Genomic DNA, 22,067 nt, shown 5'->3' on the forward strand with positions numbered 1-22,067 from the left:
TCACAAAATAACCCGACAAAAGTGCTAACTAGGCAAAAAGGACTGTGGTTTGAATTTTAAAGTTTGAAACACCTGTTAGATGTGATCTTTATGATTTGACAACATTCACCATAATCTTAGCCATATTAGAATATTTTGTTAGAAACTTGGAGGCTTGTCAGGAAATCAGTTACAATGATTTGTTTAAAAGCATTGTATGAATAATGCTATATAATGCCAGCTTTATAACATATAATAATAAAATAATAAGCCCATCAAATAGGTTTTCTAAAATTTCTTCTAGGTGTCAGAAATGCCAAAGCCCGCCTTTATGAAGCAAAATCTGGATGAGCTTGGAATAGGAACGTACCACAATATCGCCTTTATACATCCAGACACTCCTATCATTAAAGCCTTGAATATATTTGTAGATAGAAGGATATCGGCTCTACCTGTTGTGGATGAGTCAGGTGTGTATTAAAAAGTGTAAAGGTTATCATGACAACAGAGGACTTGTTTTGCTGTTTGTTAACTGGTACTGTTGGTGTTTAAATGTCGTCTTATGAAACGAGAAAGATATGAGGGGAAACCTGCTGCAATAAGCTGCCATTGTAGAAATGCCTCTCTGATTATCATCTCACTTGAATATAATAACATTCACCTCGGCTCCATAGTATAAATGTGTTCTGCATTGGCTACCTCTCTTTCCCAGAAATAAACAGTTTGCTGCACATGAAAGACTAACCAGTTTTTATCAAAGTTTAATTGTTTGTGGGCATAATGAGAAAAAATTTTTTTTTTGCTGTAGCAAACTAATTTAGCTACCCCCCTTCTTCCCACTATCACTTAAAGCTGAAAATACACTTGCATATCTTTCTCCAGTGTAATTGACTTTTGTTACTACGATCTTACTTAGTGGCATCTAACACTTCTGCATTCAGCCATGCATCATTTCAGTTCATAGTTGTAGGAGCTGAAAGAGCGCAGTAGCTGTGATTCAGGAAATCCCTTGTTCCGATTTCACTTTTGCCATAAACTTACTGGGTGAACTGAGGCAAGCCAGCCTCTCTTGGTTCCATCCCCATCTGCAATGTAGGGTCATAATATCACAGCCCTAGAAATTAAGTAAAGGATTACAGCAAGATCAAGTAGATGAAGTGATTCAATATTGATAGCCTATATAAATGCATAGTAGTCGTAATATGATTTCTTCAGATTTGTATTCTGATTTGTACAGTCACCTTTCATGCCAAAGTTCAGGTTTTGACTTGTTTTTTCTCTCTCCATGCATAATAAGTGCATGTGCAAAACAGTTGGCTGCCTCCCAACTGCACTGTTTGACCCAACAAATGTTTCTCATAATAATCCCAGAACTGCCATGCCATCAAATAGCATCTATAAGGACCATATGCATAATGGAGGATAGCTGCCTTAGGGAGAAAATAGCAAATGCCCCATTCTGCATTGTATTAGAGAGTGCCTCAAGGACCTGGTTAATGAGAAGAAATATAGCACATATGGAAAATGAGGAGGACATCTTATGAAACTTGAAGGTGGCTTATGCTGGGGTCACAAAAAGATTTTTTTTCTATTCAAGTTTTGCAAGAGTGTCTACCTTGTCATATCCACCAGGCAGACTCTAGCAATGTGGTTCCTTCAGTTACAACATATCAACAGATGATTTGTTACTGCATTGTTCGTTATTATGGATCGTGGCTCTTACGTTTTTGTTCTTTTCTGTTTTTAGGAAAAGTTGTAGATATTTATTCCAAATTTGATGTAATAGTAAGTATCTTTTTAAAAAATTAACTGTGTTTTGTCAATATCTTCTTTAAAGCTCTGTACATTAACATATCTCACTTCATATGCCACTATTTTTATTCAGAAGCAGTACTTTTTAGATATAAGGACCCAGAAGGTCCTTGCAGATTTATCATCTGCTTCTCAATAACTAGATCAGTAATGGTGGATAAACTTTCCTGAAAGACCTCTTGCCTGTTGTTGATTTTTTTCCCCTTCTGAACAGTGAAGCCACAGACAAGTACTGGGTGTGCTCTAGGGCCTATCTTTCTCTTACAAGTGGCAAAATGTAAAATGTTCTCCAAGTAGGGCAGTGGAACCTAAGAACTGGTTCTAGGGCTGTACACGTGTAGTACTCAGGATAAGCAGGTAGTTGGTGGAAAGAAGGATTGGAATGCTTTATTGCTGTGCAGTGAATATTTCTCAGGAGGGATGGCAGTATGATATAGCCCGATCTCATCAGATGTTGAAAGCTAAACGTGGTCGGTACTTGGAAGGAAGAGCTCTAAGGAAGACTGCAGAGGAAGGCAATGGCAAATCACCTTTGCTTCTCACTTGCCTTTAAAAACTTGCTGGGGTCACCATAAGTCAGCTTCAGTTTGATTGCACTTTACACTCCTACACAGTGTGTACATCTCACTTATGAAGGATACCCAGGCAGAAGGATGTGATCTGTTAAGAGAAGTAGTTGTGGTGTGGAGTGCAGGAGTTCTTGCCTGCAGCTAGTAGAGAAGACCTGCACTGGAGGTTATCTCTGTTCCTGGAACTCATAGGTGTAGTCCAGTTCCAAGGATCAGGACCACTGCTCCATGCCCTCTGTTTTAGCCATACATTTTCACCAAGTCAGGGCAGGCATAATAGCACCCAATTCTAGCCAGGATTCAAAGATCAGGAGCATCCTATTTGTTTACATGTATTTGCTCCTCTCTTGTATGAGCATCTTCTCAATTCCCCTCCCTCTTCAATTCTGGAGTTAATTATGGCTAGGGTTATGTCTGTGTGCTAATTAATGGCCAGCTACACTTTCCAATAATGGTTAGTTAGTAAAAAAAGGGGTTGCAAATTATAGTCTGGGCTAATTACAACTACTGAACACTGAAAAGAAGAGAAGAATACTTGCAAGAGAATGGAGATGAAGCAGTGAGCAAGCCCATGGGGAATTTCTTGATTTTCTTAAACTTAGTTTGATCAAGCAGAGGAATGTTCGCGTTGACCAAATCTAAAGAGGTATATGTTCCTTCTAGCATATAATATTCTGGCATGTTTGGCCAGAAATGTGTGTGTAACATCACTACTGTATGTACAGTTACTTTTCTGAATTGCAAAGCTGAAAGCCTATAATGTCTCTTGTTGCATTTCCCAAGAGAAACAACTTGGAGCATATTTTTGGTGTAAGATGATAAATACCATTACGTTGAAAATGTAACCATTGGAATTTGTCATAAATTCTTTTTTTCCAGAATCTTGCTGCTGAAAAGACGTATAATAACTTAGATATCACAGTGACACAAGCTCTTCAACACCGCTCTCAGTATTTTGAAGGTGTTGTGAAGTGCAGTAAGCTGGAAACACTGGAGACCATTGTGGACCGGATAGTGAAAGCTGAGGTGAGATTTCTTTGACTACAAAAAGTTTGACTAGCATCACTAACCAGGATTCTAACCACGTATAAAAGGGACCCTCCAAGATGTAGTTAAAGGTGCATTTAGATGTATATCTAGTTATAACTGAGCAAAAAGCACAAAAGCTTTGCTGTACTTTTTAGAAGTTGCTGTTTCTTAATTTTATTCACTGTTATATATAGTTGTTACTGGCTCATTTTTGGAGCATGTCGTCCAGAGCAGGGTTGAGGAAAGGGAAATGGCACCGATTTAGGTGGAGTCTCCAAAACTGCAACTTTATGTCTACACAGGATTTTCCAAAAAGATCTTGCAAAACCAAATTTGGGAAAGATCACAGAAAAGTGGCAAGTAAGTAGGGAACCGTGTCATATGGATACTCCTAGAAGCAGCCCAGCTGCAATGAAGCCAATGCAAAGAAAAATATAATTGTAGCCTCTGTCTACTCTCTGGTAACCTGGGGATAGGGCAGGGGCTACTATCCAGAGGCTTCTGTTTGAGAGGAGTAAGAATAGGAGAGAGCAGAGAGAGAGTGGGGACTAGCTCAACCTAACACTAGCCAGGAAGCCCCTGAAGGAAAATGTCTCTTTCCTACCACACAGTGTGTAGCCTGCCTGTGGCTCAAGAATGTGTGACACTCTTGAGTATGAATGTAAGGGCATATTGGCCTGACTGTGGACATAGAATAGAACATTGGGCTTACTATGAAGATTCCTTTCTCTTAAGAGGACAAGAGGAATGCTCTTGATGATTTCAGTATTGTCCTGTCCACAATCAACCAACATCAATGCCAGTTCAGGTTTTTTTAAAATCTCTGAATGTATTGCTTCAGTTTATGCTTGTGCCTTTTACCTGAGACTGTACTTCTTGTACATTCTGTTATTCCTCCTGTGCACTCTGCTCTGTTTGTGGGTGCCTTCTATGGAGTCACTGCTCAGTTTTGATGAGACACTATTTGCAATGAAGTGCAGAAATTACTGAATTGAGAATGATGGGAACATCCTTCCCACTGGAAGCAGAAGGAAAATCTTATTTCTTCCCTTCAAGGATCATGGGCAGGAGAACCCAATTGTCAGAGAGTGGTCCTAAAAAGGGCCTTCATCTCACGTCTCATCGCTGCATTAGATATATTTGTTCAAACCAACAAATATATCTAAAGTAGCTTCCTGGAATGTGTCACACAAATTTTAAAGAAACACTGTTAGAATGAAAGCCAATTATGTAATTGGGTTATTCTAATTATAAGTGTGTTGATGATTTACAAAACAAGCCTTCTTGCACCTCCCTTTATTATAAAGTTCTATTTATTGACTTTGCTTTTGTGTGTTAGATTATGTTGCAACATTTGTTACACAACATCTATTTTTAACAAGAACTTTGTATTTATAACAAGCAGGAATTTTTTTTATCTTGAACTTGAACAAGAGAATTTTTTTCTCTTGAAGACAATCTAATAAAACTGCCAAGATTGTCTTGCCCTTATATAAACAAGTGGTGTGACCACACTTGGAGTACTGTGTTCAGTTTTGGTTGCCACATCTCAAAAAGGATATTGAAGAGATTTAAAAAGTGCAGAGAAGGGCAATGAGGATGATTGAGGGATTGGAGCACCTTCCTTATGAGGAGAGGCTGCAGCGTTTAGGACTCCTTAGTTTGGAGAGGAGACGTCTAAGGGGGGATATGATTGAAGTCTATAAAATTATGCATGGGGAAGAAAATGTTGACAGTGAGAAGTTTTTCTCTCTTTCTCACAAAAGTATAGTTCGGGGTAATAATTACCTACTCTGGTTGTGGACCAGAATTAAACCTTCAGCTATTTCTAGGCAAGGCCATGCAAAGAAAGGAACTTAAAAGCACCATACACAGTGAGGGGCTGCAGGACTGTAAACGTCTCCACATATTGGTATAAAACTAAAATTGTCAGGGTGGACTGGAATTAGCAGAATTGGAAAACAGCACTTACTGTATTCAAAACGTTTTGAGTTCTCTTTTGTATCTCACATTAATTTTGATATAAATATGGATTGATCTTTTGTCTCTTTGTTGCCAAGTAAATGAGGGTCCCTCTAAACCAAGGATCCCCAGGGTTTTTTGAGCCAGTGGGGGCATTTGGAATTCTGACATGGCATGGTGGGCACAACATCAGAATGGCTGCCAGTTAAGGGGTGGAGCGCCACAAAATTGCCACAGCCTAACTGCAGTAATACAGTGTAGATCCTTGTGCTGTGGTTACAGCTGCTGCCTAAGCAACATTTTTAAAAATCTACGCAGCCAATCAGAAGCTTTGTTGGCAAAAGCTCTGCCCACTTTCTAAAAACACTTGGTGGGCACCAAGAAAGGTGTCGTGTAAACCAGGGGAACCCTGCTCTAAACAGTGCATTCTTCTGCCTGTTGATATCTTGGTGTGCATTTTTATGCTTCACAGGAAATGAAATAACTCCTTAATAGTTCTTCTTCCTTAATTTTAGGTTCATCGATTGGTGGTAGTAAATGAAGCAGATAGTATTGTTGGTATCATCTCCCTCTCGGACATCCTACAAGCACTAGTGCTTACACCAGCAGGTATGGATGCTGTATTTAGGATATAAGTTGAATTTTGTCACAGCCTACAGAATTTGCAGCCCTGTTCATTTGTATTCAAGGGATTTTCAAATGGCAGTGGTTCCCCTTCTTAATCTTCCAAAAAACCTGGGAGGCCTTAGGTGAAGAAAGTATGCCTCGAGTTTTATACCTTATTGAGGAATAAAATCTAGAAGTCCCTACCTTAATCCACCACTCTAACCACTAGCTCTCACTTTTCCTTTTATCTACCTACACCCTTTTTGAGGGGTAGGTGATGCTGATATTGCTTCGCCGAAAGCTCACTTCAATTCAATATGGTGTCTCCCATGTTCACACACTTCTGTCAACTTCATATGTTGAAAGTTTATCTTGACTCTGTATTTAATTTGTACCTCCCATAATGAACTAAACACCTAAGTGTGATAAGAACTGGAATATCAATGTATCTAATCCTCAACATGGTCCCATCTGAGATCCTGAAATCTGTGGAATGGGGCCATGCAGAGGAAAAGGAGACCTTTCAACAAACTATGCGGAAAAACCCACGTTTGCAGAAAAATCTGAAAATGAAAAAAGGTGAGTTTGGTGGTGAGAACCAGAGAGAATGCTACATGGGATGAGAGAAGATACAAAGAAGATACAACGATACAAAGACTATGATGGAGGAACTTATTTGAATAATAAAATGGTCAGAAATATTTGGCATACAAGAGGCTTTGTATAGTAAAACTTAGAATGGTTTTATTTATTTCTTTAAAGGGAATGTAAAAGTCAGGTTATTAAAGGTTCATACTATGAATGAGTCTTTGTAACAGATAAGCAGGAAAGAGGAACTTACAATGGTTTTATACAGTAGATATTTTGTAATTCAAGATATATTTAAGGTGGATGACAGACAAGTGCTGTTACTTTTGTTAGGAGCTGGTTTTGATTTCACTTGGAAGACAGTTCTTAGTTTCATACACATACATTTCTTCAAAAATTATTCTTAAATTGGAGGAGTTTGGAAACATACATGCTTTTCCCTGGTTTCCTTCCTGGGATCACTCTTTTAGAGCTTACTTTTAGAGCTTTTTCTCATTTAAATTCCAAGGATCACTTGTTTTACATGACCTATCACTTGTTTTACATGACCTATGTCCTTTATAGCTTAGAAATCACTGCTTTCATTACAACTATTTCTCTTTATCACTGATTATAGTTTAGGAAAGGGGGTATGGGAAACAGGTTTTTACAGGTTCTCAGTTTGTAATTTCCAGATTCCAACTGATTCAGAGGCTTCCACGTGCATGTGGAAATTCTAGTGTACATACTGATGTCCTTCATACTAAAGGGCTTTTTCATTCATTCCAGTATTGTAGATAGAATCTATTTTACACCCTACCTTCTGATATCACTGTTCATTTATGCTATAGCATGTGCAGAGCTTTAAAATTATCCAAATGTCACTAGCAGAAAACATAGTAAACATAGTAAAAAACACAGGATATCTGTTTTTGTAAGGTTTTTGTAAGGTTTCATAGGCAGTTAATTGCACAATGAACTTTATGAAGTTTTCAGTTGGTCCAAGCTTCCAAGTTGGTCCAAGCTTTTTTTTTTTAAGTTTTCTACCAGCAAAAAAGGGGGTCAGTTTAACCAGTTCTCCCTTCCAACTGTAGACCCCCACAATCCACATGCTGCCCTGTTTCCCAGGAACAGAGTGTGCAACAGCCCCAATGAGCCACAGAGAGAGGAAGAAATGGAACCTCCTCCAACTACTGGTATTGCAGGTTAGAATCAAACCTGTTTAGACATAGGAATTAGAAACTGCTTGTGGTTCTGTTCCAAAATGTTTTGGCAAGAGCCAGAATGGGTTTCTTCTGCTGTGCCAAATTGAGAAAGATGTGGAAAGTGGCCTATACATTAAAAACTCACACATCCTTCTATCTCTAAATATCTTAGGTTACATCAGAAATCTAACAGTCCCTTGTTATTGTAGAACATTTATACTCACAGGTCTGAACCGTGCCCTGTTAGCAAACTTATATGGGAGATAACGTAACCTGCCATATTCAGACAGGCTTTGCCAGTGTTATTTGAAAAAGGCTGGTTCTGTATCCAAAATGATACTGGAATGCCCTCACTATAACTCTTATCACAATTTATGGATTGCCCCTATTTTGACTAAATCACTTTTTACCGTGAAAGGATAACATAATCCCCTATTTGTTGGTGGATAAAAACCCAAGGACTACGTTGGCACTGGCCAAGTATCTCTCCACCATATTTTCCTTAAAGAAATAAAGACACTCTTTCTGCTGCTCAAGATCATTAGATCAAAGCAGCTTGAAAGAAAGGAAATAATTTAATGATGAAAACACATAAGCACATATTCTTTTTGAGAGTAAGGAAGATTTTAAATGGGGATAGGCCAAGCTGTGCTAGGCTTCTGTGCTGTCTGGGTCTGCAACCTGCGGCTCTCCAGAGGTTCATGGACTACAAATCCCAAAAGCCCCTGCCAGCATGGTCAATTGGCCATGCAGGCAGGGACTGATTGGATTTGTAGTCCATGAACATCTGGAGAGCCGCAGGTTGCAGACCCCAGGGCTAGATGCCTCTGAGTAAACGAGACAGTTGCAGGTAAGGTCTCAGATGTTCTTAGAGTTCCCTAGGCCTGCCTCATTTACTGCTTCCACAACAGAAATAGCATTACATACTGTAGCAAGTGGTGTAACATCCATCACCTTTAATCACATCTGAAACAGTATCCTGCGAGTACATGTGACACTTGAAGAGTTGCAGTAGCAACACATGTAGGGCAGGAGTGGCAGGGCTATCTAATTTTCACAGTTATTGAATACTGGAAAATGCAGTGGATGTTATTGTTAGGGTGATACTATCTAGGTGATTGAGATACATTCCCAAGTCAATGCAACTGCTTAAAATAACAAATTAATGCTGCTAGAAATATATATGTAACCAACCTGCTATATGTATTTATCCACTGCCACCTGTACATGCTTTCTTTGAGCTCTACTTCATGATTTCACATGCTTTGTAGACAACTAGGCTTCCCCTGGTACCTCTATCCCATAAGAACTGTATCTCATAGGGCAGGAAGCCAGGCGGCTCTCTCTTGCTATCTGCTGCTGACCTTGGGGCGCCTCAGCCCAAAGACTGTTTTTCACAACCTCTTGGGAAAACAGGAGGGGGGCTTTCAATGGGGTCAAAGGTGAATGCCAGCTTTGTTAGAACTGGCTTTGCCAAGTATGGTGCTTTGATACCTCTTCAATAAACGCTACTGATCAATACTTCAGAGTCCGTTTATTGGTTTAAGGTTGAGAGACCTAACAGTTATATTAAAGCACATCTTGAAGTAAGTGTGCATTTACAGTTCAAGACTAGGTTCGTTCCAGGGCATCCCATTAGAAAAGAGGAGTTTGTCTTAAATTCACGCACCAGTTATTGTTATGTTAAATAATAAATTGCCTTTTGGTGTGATGTTTCTAAGGGGGTAATCTGACAGTCAGGCTGCCCTCCTTTTGACTAAATACAGTATTTGTGGAAAATCCTCCAATCACTTTCTGTGTTTCTGTTGCTCGACAGGTGCCAAACAAAAGGAAAATGACACTGAATGATTGCTGTGAACACAAATGTTTGTTGAGGATCTTGAATCAAGTTACTGGGTCATATTTGCCTCAAGAATGCTGATGGGTGGTAGAGAAGAGCAAAACGATGATGAGAATGTGTGTCTTTGGACTGAGTGATGGGTAACTAGTCTATTATTCCCCAGTGATCGTCGCAGAACAAGCCGCATGACAAAAAAAGCTTATGTATTTTTTAAAAAGGCTTGCATTTCAAAATGTTTGCTGAAAGACTTCACACGATGTCCATCTAAAATGCACCGTATCCTGAAACAATACCATTGTTTGCATTTGGTGAAAGTCACTGGTCAGCAACAGATCTCTGACATAAGGCAAGTGAATGGCATATTCATATCATAGTGCCTTATGTCAAAAAGCCAACGATATGTCATCACAGGTGCCCATCACAAACGGGAAGTATCGTGCTGAACGAGACACTGAATCTGAATGTTCAAGTCGCTAAACCTAAAACCAAATCAGTTTCAGTTATCATTAGATTTGTCATAAAACTGTAATTTGAATATCAGTAGATTACAACTTTAATGACAATGTGTGTGTTTTCAAATGTTGTATTCTGAACTGAGATGGTTAAAGAAGACTGATCTAAAACCAGCTTTATTTATTTTTATTTTCTTGCAATTTTTTACACATCTTTTGGTGGATAGCTAAAACTTCACCGTATCCATTAATAAAACATTGATTGTTATATAAGGAGGAGTAGATCTTTCATTACTAGACACAGTATAAATAGTTGTTAGGTACACTCAAGGGGTGGTGGGATTCAAAGAATTTAACAACCGGTTCCGGTGGTGGGATTCAAAGAATATAACAACTGGTTGTTTACAAGCACCATTTTAACAACCGGTTCTGCCGAAGTGGTGCGAGCCTGCTGAATCCCACCACTGGGACTACACACGTAAAAGGTTATTTCAGCTTCTTGTGCAAGTTCGTGGAAAAGATGAGACCTATCACAGGTGTTCTCAGGCCTTTATGGTTGATTAACCCTTTATGACTGATTAAGTCTACTGAGTGGGTAAGGAGGAGTGGTAAACACTTCCTCAAGAGTGGCAGTTGTGCTTCTGTGCTCAAGGAGGCATTGATGAGAGCTGTTCTGAAAAAAGCCCAAACTTTCTGCCAGTCTGTAAACTTGAGTAAGGTACTAGAGCACCTTTGCTTCTCAGCACCACGGAATCTTAGAAGAGACTGGGTTTCTGGACCCGTTTCACTCTGGCTTCAGCATGGGGTATAAAGACTGCTTGATTGCCTTAGTTAATGAGCTCTATCAAGGTCTAGATGGGGAATATGACCCTGCTGGATCCCTCAGTGGCCTTTGAGACTATCGACCATAGTATCCTAATGAACAGCCTCTCAATAAGGCTGCAGTAGCTTGGAGTGTTTTTTGCCCACTCGATGAACCACAATTACAGGTAAGTGCAATTCTGTATTTCCTCACAGCCCACTCTATCAAAGAGATAGGTGACAGAAAATCATCCTTCTGGCAATGGAGGAAAATAGCTGCTCTCTGCCTGGTTGCAGCTACGTTCTCTTTGTAACAGTCATGTAAAGCACAAAGCAACCTCTGGACAGCAGAAGCTTGACTAGCATGCCACACCATGATAAGATCTACTGCTCAGATCACTTGAATTGAACACGCAGGCGTGTCAATCATTGAGTGTTTTGCCTGAGGCTAACAATAGAACCAAGGAAGGCCTGCTTTGAGGTCTTTCTGAGCTCTTTGAGCCTATACAAGATTTCTTTTTGTTTTTTAAAAATAGGGAACTGTGGAGTGTTGGGGTTTCTGTTCCTCCCATGTAAGATGAGGGAGGAGTGCCTCAGCACATGTCAAAGGACTAATTTTTCAAGGCTGAAACCAGTCTATAAAAATGAGGAAATGAATTAAAATTGCTTTCTGAGGTCTGAAAATCTGACAGATTATGCGCAGATGACAGCAAGTTACATAGTATATCATGTGCCAAGAAAAGGAGAATCATTGCCAAAGCTGTGGACCTCCTGGAAACTCTCAAGAGAAGAGTGGGCAAAAGTCCTCCAAAGACTGGGTGGAGCAGACAAAGCCTGGCTGGTGACTGTGCTGATCTAGGAGGGGCTGATGGGGAGCAGCCATGCCTGTTGGGGGCTCCAGCAGTATTGGGTGCCTGGCAAAATATTATACCCAAAATTGCCTACTGCTGTAGGATAATCGTTTATATTGTGCCTTTCATCTTAAGGCAAAGTTTGCCAGTTCCAAACTGAACATGTTGGGGGTGGAGTCTGAGATGGGTGGGGTTTGGGAAGGGGAGGGACTTCAATGGGGTATAACAGCAGAGCTCAACCCCCCCAACCAGCTACTTTCTCCAGGTCAGGGGTTGGCAATGTTTACCACCCAAGGAGCCGTTTTCCACGGCCCTGAAGGTCTACAGAGCTGGAGAGGCGGCTCTGCATGGAACAGCTGCCAGCTCGGCCCTCCATTCACCTTTCCTTCCAGCACTGGAAGGCTGAGGCCCCGGGCAGGGAAACCCCTTCTGCCAGACGAAGCAGGCAGCCGCTTGCTCCATGGGGCACGGGGGATGGCAGCCACGGCCTGCCCGGTGCCGCCGCTGTCTCTCGCGCTGCGGAATGCAGCAGTGCTGGGCAGGAAACCTCTGCCCCATGGAGCAGGCAGCTGCCTGCTCCATGGGGCAGAGGAGGGATGGCGGCTGGTCTGGAGGAACACGCCCATACTACCCTCTGACCTCCAGGGGTCAGAGGCAGTGTGGCCGTGTCCCTCCAGAGCAGCGCTGGAAGGAAAGGTGAGTGGAGGGGACATGAAAAATGGCGCCCTCACGCACGGAGCCACCGCTGGTTCAGCCCCTCCACTCACCTTTCCTTCCAGCGCTGCTCTGGAGGGGCACACCCACACTACCCTCCAACCTCCAGACCATGTGGAGCTGCAGTATAAGGCTGAAAGAGGATCCACGGGTTGCAGACCCCTGCTCCAGGTGAACAGATCTCCCTCACCTGGAGATCAGTAGTAAACTGACCTCTAGCCACCCCCTGGAGGATGACAACTCTATTGAGGAAGCAAACAGGTAATATTTAAAACCAGATAACCTCTCTAAATATATCCCCCAAAGATGCCTGCTGTTCAAACTTTACCAAACCCTTGGCCAACACACAAGCTTTGCAGCAGCCCCTGAACATAACTGACAAGTGAACTCCCCTCACCTCTTCAGGGAGACCGTTTACAGCAGGGGTCCCCAAACTTTTTAAACGGGGCCAGTTCACGCATGGCCAGAGCCCAGCCGGGGGCCGGACCAAGTGCCGCCCGTGGGGGGGGGGGCGCCATCCATCCGCCCTCGACCCGCCCCTGGCCGAGCCCCCCACCCCCGCGGTCCCCTTCCAATCCGGCCCTGAAGCTCCGCCGCCTTTCTCTCTCCCCCCTTTGCCGCATTGGTACGGTCCCCTCCGGCCGCTTGGAATGAGCAGCGAGTCGCCCGCACTTGAGGCTGTTTGTAAACCTGGGGGTCGGGGTGCCAAGCTCCAGGGGCCGCCTGGAGTTTGGCACCCCAACCCCCAGGTTTACAAACAGCCTCAAGGGCGGGCGACTCGCTGCTCATTCCAAGTGGCCGGAAGGGACCATACCAATGCGGCAAGGGGGGGAAGGAGAAAGGCAGCTCTGCCGCCTTTCTCTCTCCCCCCCTTGCTGCATTGGTACGGTCCCCTCCGGCCGCTTGGAATGAGCAGCGAGTTGCCCGCGCTTAATGCTGTTTGTAAACCTGGGGAAAAGGAGATAGAGAAGGGGGAGATCCGCTTCTGCCCATCGGGCCGGATAAATGTCTTCCGGGGGCCTGATTTGGCCCCCGGGCCGTAGTTTGGGGACCCCTGGTTTACAGCAACGCTCTAAATAAGCCATTTTTCTTGCATATTTACTTCTTTTCCAGTAAAGGCATCAATTGAAGACAACCATAAACGACCACTTGTTACAAACCTTTCATATTGTGACCATATCCAAATAAGCCCCCTAATATAGTGATTGGAAATGTGCAAAGGTATTCTGGAGGTTAATTTTAAAGACATTGTAAACATGTAAATAATTTTTAATTTAAATTAAAGCTTAGTTTTAATTTAAAGTTTAGTTTACATGTTGCCCTTCCCCTTAACGGTCACGCTGGCTGCCAATACAGGAAGCAATAAAAAGCAACCATTAAAACAAAGATGGAGATAAGAATCTAACCTGAAGACTAAAATCCCAAAAACTCTATACATCTAAATGGATGTAGGATGTAGAATGGACTTTTAAAATTAACTCTGATTTTAAAATTTCTAATTTAAAAATTAAGATTCATCTTAACACCAGCTGAAACTGGTTTTAATTTTAGGGTTTAAAACCCATTTAAAACGCGCCCGTGAGGGAGCCGTGATGCGCCTCACGCGCCAACGTCGAAGAAATTGACAGGATTCCACACCCTCCTATCAACTCCCCCGCCTTCCTTCTGCGCAAGCGTTCCCAATAGCCAATCAGATCTCGAACTACCCCACTTACACCACCCCCGCACCTCGCAACGGCTCTCCCGCCAGTCAAGCAGAAACGCCCTCCCCCTTCCCCTCTTCTTTTCCACCTGTTTCGAAAGCCGACCAATACTAGGAAGGAGTCTAGCCATCAAGGAGCCAATCCATACCCGGGCGTGCGCCGAAACCGACCAACGAGCCCAGATATTTAAATAAGCGCGAGGCGAAATTCGAAAACACACACAAACACTACACGCATGGAGGCGGGGCAATCCTGAGGGAGGAATGACGCAGCGAAATTTCCCCAACGGCCAGCTCGCCCAACCGCCCTAGTCCCTCGCGCCGTGACGCCATCACGCAGAGGCGTACGTGAATGAGCGGACCAACGCGAGCGGAGGGGGTAGGGGCAGAAGAGGCGGTCACGTGAGCCGAGAGGGCGCCGCCGCCTCGCCGAGTCCCTCAGTCAGTCGGCGCGTCCCGCGCGGTTGGTCTTCTTCCCTCGCATGTCGCGCGCTGCCGCCCCCTGTCGCCGCCTCTCGCCGCCCCACGCGAGGCCCGCCTAGGCCCGGCCAAGCCGCCGCCGTCGCTTCCCCCGCGCTGCCCTCCTCGCCTTCGGCCCCCGGCGGCCGCAGCCCTTGATGCGGTTCGGGCCCCGGCGGGGAGAAGATGCCGCCCTCCAAGTCCCGCAAGATCGCCATCCTGGGCTACAGGAGCGTGGGTGAGTCGCCGCCAACCTCCCCCTCAGCCCGGGCAGCCGGCCTTCCCCCGCGCCCTCCTCGGCTTCCCACCCGCCCGGGCCGCGAAGGTGGGCGCGAAAACCCCGCCTCCCCTGGGAAGCGGTCGCAGGTGCGGCCCTGCTCGGCCTGGCGTGGCTGAGGGCCTCGAGGGAAAAGAAGGGCGAGCGGGTCGGGGTCCTTCCCGGCAGCTGCTCCCAGGTTCGGAGACAGGGAGGGGCCTCGCCTCGGGGCAGAAGCACGTTTCGGGGGCGGGAATGTAGCTCCCGCGGTGGCGGGTTTGTGTAAGGAAATGGATGCAAACTCCATTTCCAAACGGAGCCCGGAAGGACCGACCCAATCTGTTCCCGACACAAGGTGGAACTGATGGGGCTCTGCGTTGCGGGGGGAAGGGAGGGAAGCGGGGCTTTTTATTTAGCTCCTTAAAAAGTGGGCCGGAATTTCCTTCCCAGCCCCAGCTGCCGTGGACTGGATACCCGTGGGGTCAGGCGAGTGGAAATGAGATCTCTGATTCTTCCTCCGTTTGCAAGCAGCTGAGCAAGCCTTGTATCGGAAGGATCCGCCTGCGTTGATTCTTCCCTCCTTCCAACTTTGCCAGCTGTATACCTTAAGACCACACTTTAGAATTGTTCCATTCCTAAATCTGGTGTTGTTTCCACTATAGTTCTGAGCCCAAGGTAAAAACCTACTCTCTTGAGCTTCATTGTGATCCATATGGTGCCTCGTTGCTACTCTGGTTTGGTCACAATTGCTCTAGTCATGTGCTGTGAATGGATTGAAGTAATCTACACTTCGCCAATCCTTCCATTATTTCTGTCTGATAATATTATAGTCTGGTGAAAGGATTTTAGTGCCTATGAAGTAACATTGTATGCATTTCCCAAATGTTTATACTGCAGCCGTTCCCCCCCTGTTTAACTTGAACAGGGCCACGTTGGAATAAAGCAGTGATCTAGTTGTGCATCTCAGTGGTTGATTAAAGTGTTCATTTGATCAGAAAGGGGTGAAAGGTACATTTGAAGTGGTGCAGGCCAGGCCTTCTGTTGCTTATTATGAAAGTTGCCATGGAGAATGATTTCTAGCTGAAGTTTTATCTTGCGACTTAAGGTTCCTCTTATGTAGTTTTGCTAGGGCAAAGACACTACATAGTTATGTCTGGCACTTCATAGAAACAGAAGTGATGTATTGCTTTCAGTCTTGCCCCGGTTTTCCTGGCCCAACCCCATGAGGAAGACAGCTAGTACATTCCGTTGCCTGTGTTAAATTTGGACATTCACCTCGTCAACCTCAGTGGTCAGTTGCAGACAGTTCACTCTCAACCCTGCTTCACCACCAGAGAAACGGGAATAAGAGATTACTGGTCAGAGTTGCAAACTGAACAAAACACAATTGTTTTCTGCTTTGTTCCTTCACAAGAAGGGTAAGAGGGAACGCACGTACTGTTGGTTTTGCCCGTTGGCATGAGTAAAAAAATCTTTGAGGTGTGTGGTTAAAGGGAACCTTATCTGTAAAGATAACCTTCTCTGTAAATATTGGGGGTTTTCCCCCCTTCTTTAAGTAATCTTCATAATTTTCATGGTGTTGTCTATTCCTGCTAGTAACAAGGTGGCTTGGTTGCTAGGTGAGAATATCTCTTCATATTCTTAGTTTTACAAAAAATTATTGATGCTCATTTTAGTGAGTTGGAGAAACTGTGCTTTCTGTGATGAACTAGTTATGATAAGAAGTTGGTGTCTGAAGTCTTATTCTGCACTATCTCCTTTGCATACTTGCTGAACACTGCTTGAGCTTTTTAAAAATTGTGCTGTGAGACTTCTAGCGCTACATAAAACAAACCAGACATTTTGGAACTGATCAAAGTATAGATACTGCTTGCAAAGGCCCTGGCTCCAAATATCACTTTGTACACTTTGTAATTGTTTAAAGTAGGTTGGACTTGCGGGGTTTTTTTATTTTTTGAGATTTCATTTTGACTCTTCCTGAATTGGATTAGGCAGTTCAATTCTTTTACAATATAACAAGGTGGAGCGTGCCATTACGTTCAAACTTTGGCTAGATGTAAGCATATCCCATGAGGAAGTAGAACTCAGTCTAGACAATGTTGTGTGGACAAGAATTGTCTTGGGGTGGTTGATAGTAAAACAAGGATTCTGAGTTGACTGGCCTTGAGAAACTTTCTCTTTCTAGCAGCTGCTTGTTTAAGAAGATCCAAATCAGTTTAGAGTCCATGGTTGGAATTCCATACATGTAATCTCGAGGTTGCTATTGGCAACCACTAATTTCCTCCTGGTGTGTAGTAGATCACAAAGTAATAGAGTAGACCTACTGCCTTCCCAAGTTCTCGATACATTGTTCAGACTCCTTCCCTTCTGCCCTTAAGGGCAAATGGATCTTTAAATGCTGAAATGATGGCATTCTTCAGGTATTCTGTTGTAAACAAGAGTGCTGTTAAAAGAGCAAGGTGACTTCATAAATAGCTTCAAAGTCCAGTTACACATATAAACAACTTCAGCATCAAGTTCAACAGAATAAGTCAGTTGAAAACTTACGACAAAATGTTAGCTAATACTGAGGTTTTTGCCTGTTATATTATTGTCAAATAAATTTTAAGCTATTTTTGTAAGAATATAAATAATAAATCCTAGGCACTTGGTTTGCCAGCTCTTTTCCATTCTAATAACTATAATCTTATATGGCATCTTTATTCCCTTAGTATGACCCTGGTAATTTCGAAGTCGTTCCAGGAATTTACTGATCAAATAAGCAAACATTTGGTTTTATATAAATTTGTGCTTTTGGGCCCATGGAAGATGCATATGGTATTTATATGAAGCTGGCTATTGTTCTCTGTTTCACCCAATTCAGCAGGTTGCTCTGTTAGCAAGAAATTAGGTGAACTTGCTTGAATCATGGCAGGAAAACTTAAGCTTGACATAATAAAACCTTTGCTTTAACAGTTCAGCCTTCAGTCCAGGACCTTTTCTCTATAATTGCATATCTTGCAAGAAACAATAGATGCTGATCTGATCTAGTATCATTAGAGCATATTCTAGGAAGGAAGGGGCCTTGAACTGGTGTAATCTGGTTTCCATAGCAATTCCTTTTCAATCTACTCATGACTTCTCATGGGAATTAAGATGAGTGAGATCTGTTGGTGAAGCAGATGTAAGAGTGACAGATTGCTGGAGTTTAAATCATTTTTTTGTTCAGAGATCCATTAGCCTTATTAAAGTAAAGTAGGTATACAATCAGACTTTCTACATGTCTGAATGAAGTTTAAGAAATAAAGTACCTTGTGAATAAAGGAAGAGACTTGGGAAAATAGGTGCAGGAGTTGTAGCTTGCGCTTCTTTTGAAGCACTCAGACAATCTGAAAATAGTAACTATACAATTTTTTTTAGCAGTTTGCTTGGGTGCTGATCTCGGAATGGCTCACAGAATTCTCTGGAGGAGAACTCATACTGTAAAGCCTTGTCTGCAGACAGTGAAATTCCTTTGTATGAAATGGTTATGAAGAGCTGAAATCCTTTTCATGCAGTCGGATTTTGATGTGGGCAGAGGGCAAAAGATCCATATCGTGAACTCGCCTTTGTCAATTCTAATCTTGAATCAGTGCAAAGGATGCCTTTAAAAATGCCATTTCAGGCTATCACGGAATTGGATCACATGGTTTCTCTTATATTCTTATATTGACGGCGTTCATTATGTATAATGTATCCAGAAGCAATCGGCAGATCTATTTAGAGGAAACTATTCACTATTTAGTGAGTGAGTTAATCCTGTGACTAAAATTGATATCCCTTTTAAGAATGTTTGCGAACATGCAGCTGAAATCTGTTCTTTGGAAGTCTTTCGGTAATGTTGGGGAGGAGGGTTAATAGATGTTGCTTTTGAGCAAAATGGCAGTTCGTGAATGGTAGAGCCTGAAATGCCAGCTTTAATTAAAAGCTTCATTTTATGCCGTCCTGTCATCTAATGGCAAATCTTACTGCAGTGAACTTGTTGGTGGTAGCAGTAAACACTAGAGGCAGCATGCTTGAATGTAATATCAACTCTTTGGAAGGGTTGCTTAAGGACACTGTGCTAGAATTAACTCCTGAGTTGCCTGCTTTACATTTGTTAGCTTTTTCTGCCCATGTTTTCACAATGCTTGATCATTCAGCTTTGAACATATTTACACAGGATGTGTTGCTTAAACATCGAGCCCCCTTTTGTTCGTGCTGTGTATTTATAATGATTGTTTTCTTCAAGTGCACCACCTAATCTACAGATACAGATTTTGATGTAATTAAACATGGCTGTAGAAGCCTCAGATATTTATTGTTCCTACAATGAAGCCATTTGACCATGTCAAATTCAGCTTAGCCATGACCTTCCAGTTCAGTGTATTTGAATAATATGCTCTCCCTGTGTTAAGGCTTGGCCTGCACTTTTCTCGTTGTGAATCAAAAGCCTTTTAGTGGCTTGCGTATTTTGTGCTATTCACATTAAAAATATGTGTGTATATGTATATATGTTGAATGCTTTGCTTGTGAATGTATCACATCTTGTCTAAGGTGTCATTTGTCTTTTGTTAAATGTAAAATTGACAGTTCTGGTGGTGATAAACAATGTATGTAAATCTAAGGTTCAACACAATTTAATGGATGAAAAGACTGACTCGGAACCCATTTTCTGTGTTTAAAACAGAGTGGAATTTTAATACATTTGCATTGGTACCTCCCAGCAGAAGGCATGCTCATGTTTTTTTCCAGACATTTCTGCTTCTGCAGGGAATTAGAGGAATAATTTATGCATTCAGTTCAGTCTGTCTCTTTCCTTTTCATGAGTTTGGGTCAGATGGCAGCAGTTTAAAAGCACAGAACATGATGTCCAATTAATATGTGAGTACAGAGAGATTGATATTGGTCCTTCTTTATACTCCATTAGTGCCAACTCATAAAAAGTCTTGGCTGTCTTAGTATTCAGATGCCTTCGGAAGAGTCGTAACATGGGAGCAGTTATTTACATTCACTTTGGACATGGTGTGTGGATGGCAGAATCAAAAACTGTAGGCTAGTTGATTATTTATGGCCACTACCAGTCCCTTTCTCTTGAATGTGCCAAGGTTGGAATGAAAGGGAGATCATTCATTTTTGTTGGCATGTGGAGAACCGAAAGAAATGGCAGCAATCTCTCTTACTATTCAGGAAAGAGCCCTGCTATTTTTAAAAAACCTTCTAAAAACTCTCGCCATGGAAGCTTGCTGGGTGACCTTGGGTCAGTCACACATTCTCAGCCCTAACCCTGACTGGTATTTAGTTGGAAGATCTCCAAAGCATATCAGGGTCATAAGGCGGAAGCAGGCGATAGCCAATCATCTCTGACTGTCTCTTCCCTTGAAAACAAGAAGTCACCGTGATCCAGTTGTGATTTAGCTCAGCAGAGATAAGATATCCTTGGTGGATGCTTAAGGTATTGGGCACCTTGTTTGGCAGAAGGCTGAGAGATAGTTACCCTGCAATAGTGCCAAACCCCCGTGCTTCTTCTCTTTCCTAATTGTCGAGGTCTGGCTTCTGGCCAAGCAGGAGCTCCACGAAACCCCTTCGAGAGTGACAACCAGTCCAGAGTTCAAACACAGTGGAGTAAGCACAGTTCCAAAACAGAAGACAGGAGCAGTACTCAAGTCACAGTTCTGGGTCAGGGCTCTCCAGCAAACAGTACAGCAAAGTCCAGGGCCAGTTTGAGTCAAACAGCCGAAGGGATGAGCAGAGCGATGGGGGAGCAGGAGGCAGGTCTGTGGCAGAGCAGCAGCGAGATGAAGTGATGCGTTGCCTTCTGTGGAGAGGCAGCCATTTGCAGTCTCTCTTTTATCAGCCGGGGGAGTGGATTGCATCGCCTTGCCTTGTCCTTTGGAACTGATTCTGTGAGCCACTTACAACCACCAAACCGATGATCCAGCCACCTTTTGGTCCTTGGCCTGGTCGGAGCAGAATCATCATCGTTGTCTTTCCAGTGCAGATGGCAGGTTGAAGGGGGGCTTGCTCTGGGCACTGGTAGAAAGAAGGATTTCCTGGGAGCCAGTTGGCCATGCTGGCAGGGGCTGATGAAAATTGTAGTCCTTGAACATCTGGAGAGCCACAGGTTAAAGACCCCTGATATGGATCGTGAACTTAGTGCCCTGCCTGAGAAGACCTTCTATCTTAGTTTTCTGAAAACTATGCAAAATTGAATAATTTAAGAGGACTTAGTTCTGCATAGTCAAGTGATGAAACAAAACTGGAGAAATGGTGCATATGTGTGTGTACATAGAATCTTTCTCAGACATATCTCTAATCTTTCTCAGACATAAACCATGACCCTATTCCTCTGAACAAGAGAAGATGGGCAACAGTGCCTTATTTAAAATGGACCAAGCAGTGAGAACTGCCTAAAATTTCAGAGACATTAACTATGACTCTGTAGCCCTGTTCCTTTTGGAAATGTTGAAAAACAACTTTGAAACATTTCTCTACCTAGACTGTCTATGAAGAACCCATGTTTCTTTGAAGGAAAAAAAGAACATTCCAGATTCTCCTCTTGCAGTCCTGTTTTACTGTCTCCTTATAAGAATAGTTGCCTGAAATGTTTCTTCCGGAAAAGTAGAACAGCATTACTACTTGTGCTGAAGAACTGATGAGAGAAGACCAATATACTGCCCTTCGAATTTCGTAATGGATTGGAACTGACAGAAGGAGCTTTGCTTGAAGCAAAACTGTCTTGGGGTATAAAACTGTGTGGAGTTACAGATAATTTCACGTTGTCCAATGCAGTGGCTATGAAAATTGAAGAGCAGTTCAGTTGGAAGCCCGAGATGGGAATGTGTGTCAAATTCCTATTTTGTGAATAAAGATTACAAGGAGTTTGTTGCTGAAAAAAATAGAGATGGGGCTAATATGAGGTAATCCCTGGCTGGGTGATTTCTGCAAAATAACGTTGGATGAGATTAGATGGCCGTGTATTTTATTGTAAGCTTTGCTGTTGAGTAATAGGCTAAAAAAGCAAGCATTTAAAAGTGCTTGAGACTGTTTTCTGAAATCTGCCTTTGTTTTAGTAGCTTGGAAGCTATTTATGTTTTTGAAGTTTAGAAGCTATTTATATTTTTGAATAATTTATGGGGGAGAGTCAAAATGGTCTGCCTAGCCCTGGCAAAAACCTAGGCTATTATAGGTTTCCAAAGCATTAAAGTCCACGGGGCCTGCAAAATTGAGCTGTTCTGCCAAGTCTTTTTGGCTGATGGCTGCAAC

General features: G+C 42.8%; 2 protein-coding genes across 10 annotated transcripts in view; both read left to right on the plus strand.

The window, feature by feature from the left end:
* PRKAG2 (protein kinase AMP-activated non-catalytic subunit gamma 2) overlaps positions 1-10,294 on the plus strand; it is a 204,721-nt gene extending 194,427 nt beyond the window's left edge. For 7 of the 9 annotated variants that reach the window (XM_048510352.1, XM_048510351.1, XM_048510354.1 and 4 more), the window contains 6 exons: positions 284-449; positions 1,727-1,764; positions 3,240-3,386; positions 5,867-5,960; positions 7,619-7,729; positions 9,546-10,294. In XM_048510352.1, coding sequence (XP_048366309.1) covers positions 284-449; positions 1,727-1,764; positions 3,240-3,386; positions 5,867-5,960; positions 7,619-7,729; positions 9,546-9,577 — 588 coding nt within the window. In that variant the 3' untranslated portion in view covers positions 9,578-10,294. The remainder of the gene's footprint in view (positions 1-283; positions 450-1,726; positions 1,765-3,239; positions 3,387-5,866; positions 5,961-7,618; positions 7,730-9,545) is intronic. The other 2 variants (XM_048510353.1, XM_048510359.1) reach the window with 1 other exon arrangement.
* A 4,115-nt stretch (positions 10,295-14,409) lies between these two features.
* RHEB (Ras homolog, mTORC1 binding) overlaps positions 14,410-22,067 on the plus strand; it is a 34,220-nt gene continuing 26,562 nt past the window's right edge. Inside the window, exon 1 of the mRNA XM_048511021.1 lies at positions 14,410-14,786. Coding sequence (XP_048366978.1) covers positions 14,735-14,786 — 52 coding nt within the window. The 5' untranslated portion in view covers positions 14,410-14,734. The remainder of the gene's footprint in view (positions 14,787-22,067) is intronic.

The sequence above is a fragment of the Sphaerodactylus townsendi genome, linkage group LG11, assembly GCF_021028975.2.
Source record: "Sphaerodactylus townsendi isolate TG3544 linkage group LG11, MPM_Stown_v2.3, whole genome shotgun sequence".
Lineage (NCBI taxonomy): Eukaryota > Metazoa > Chordata > Lepidosauria > Squamata > Sphaerodactylidae > Sphaerodactylus > Sphaerodactylus townsendi.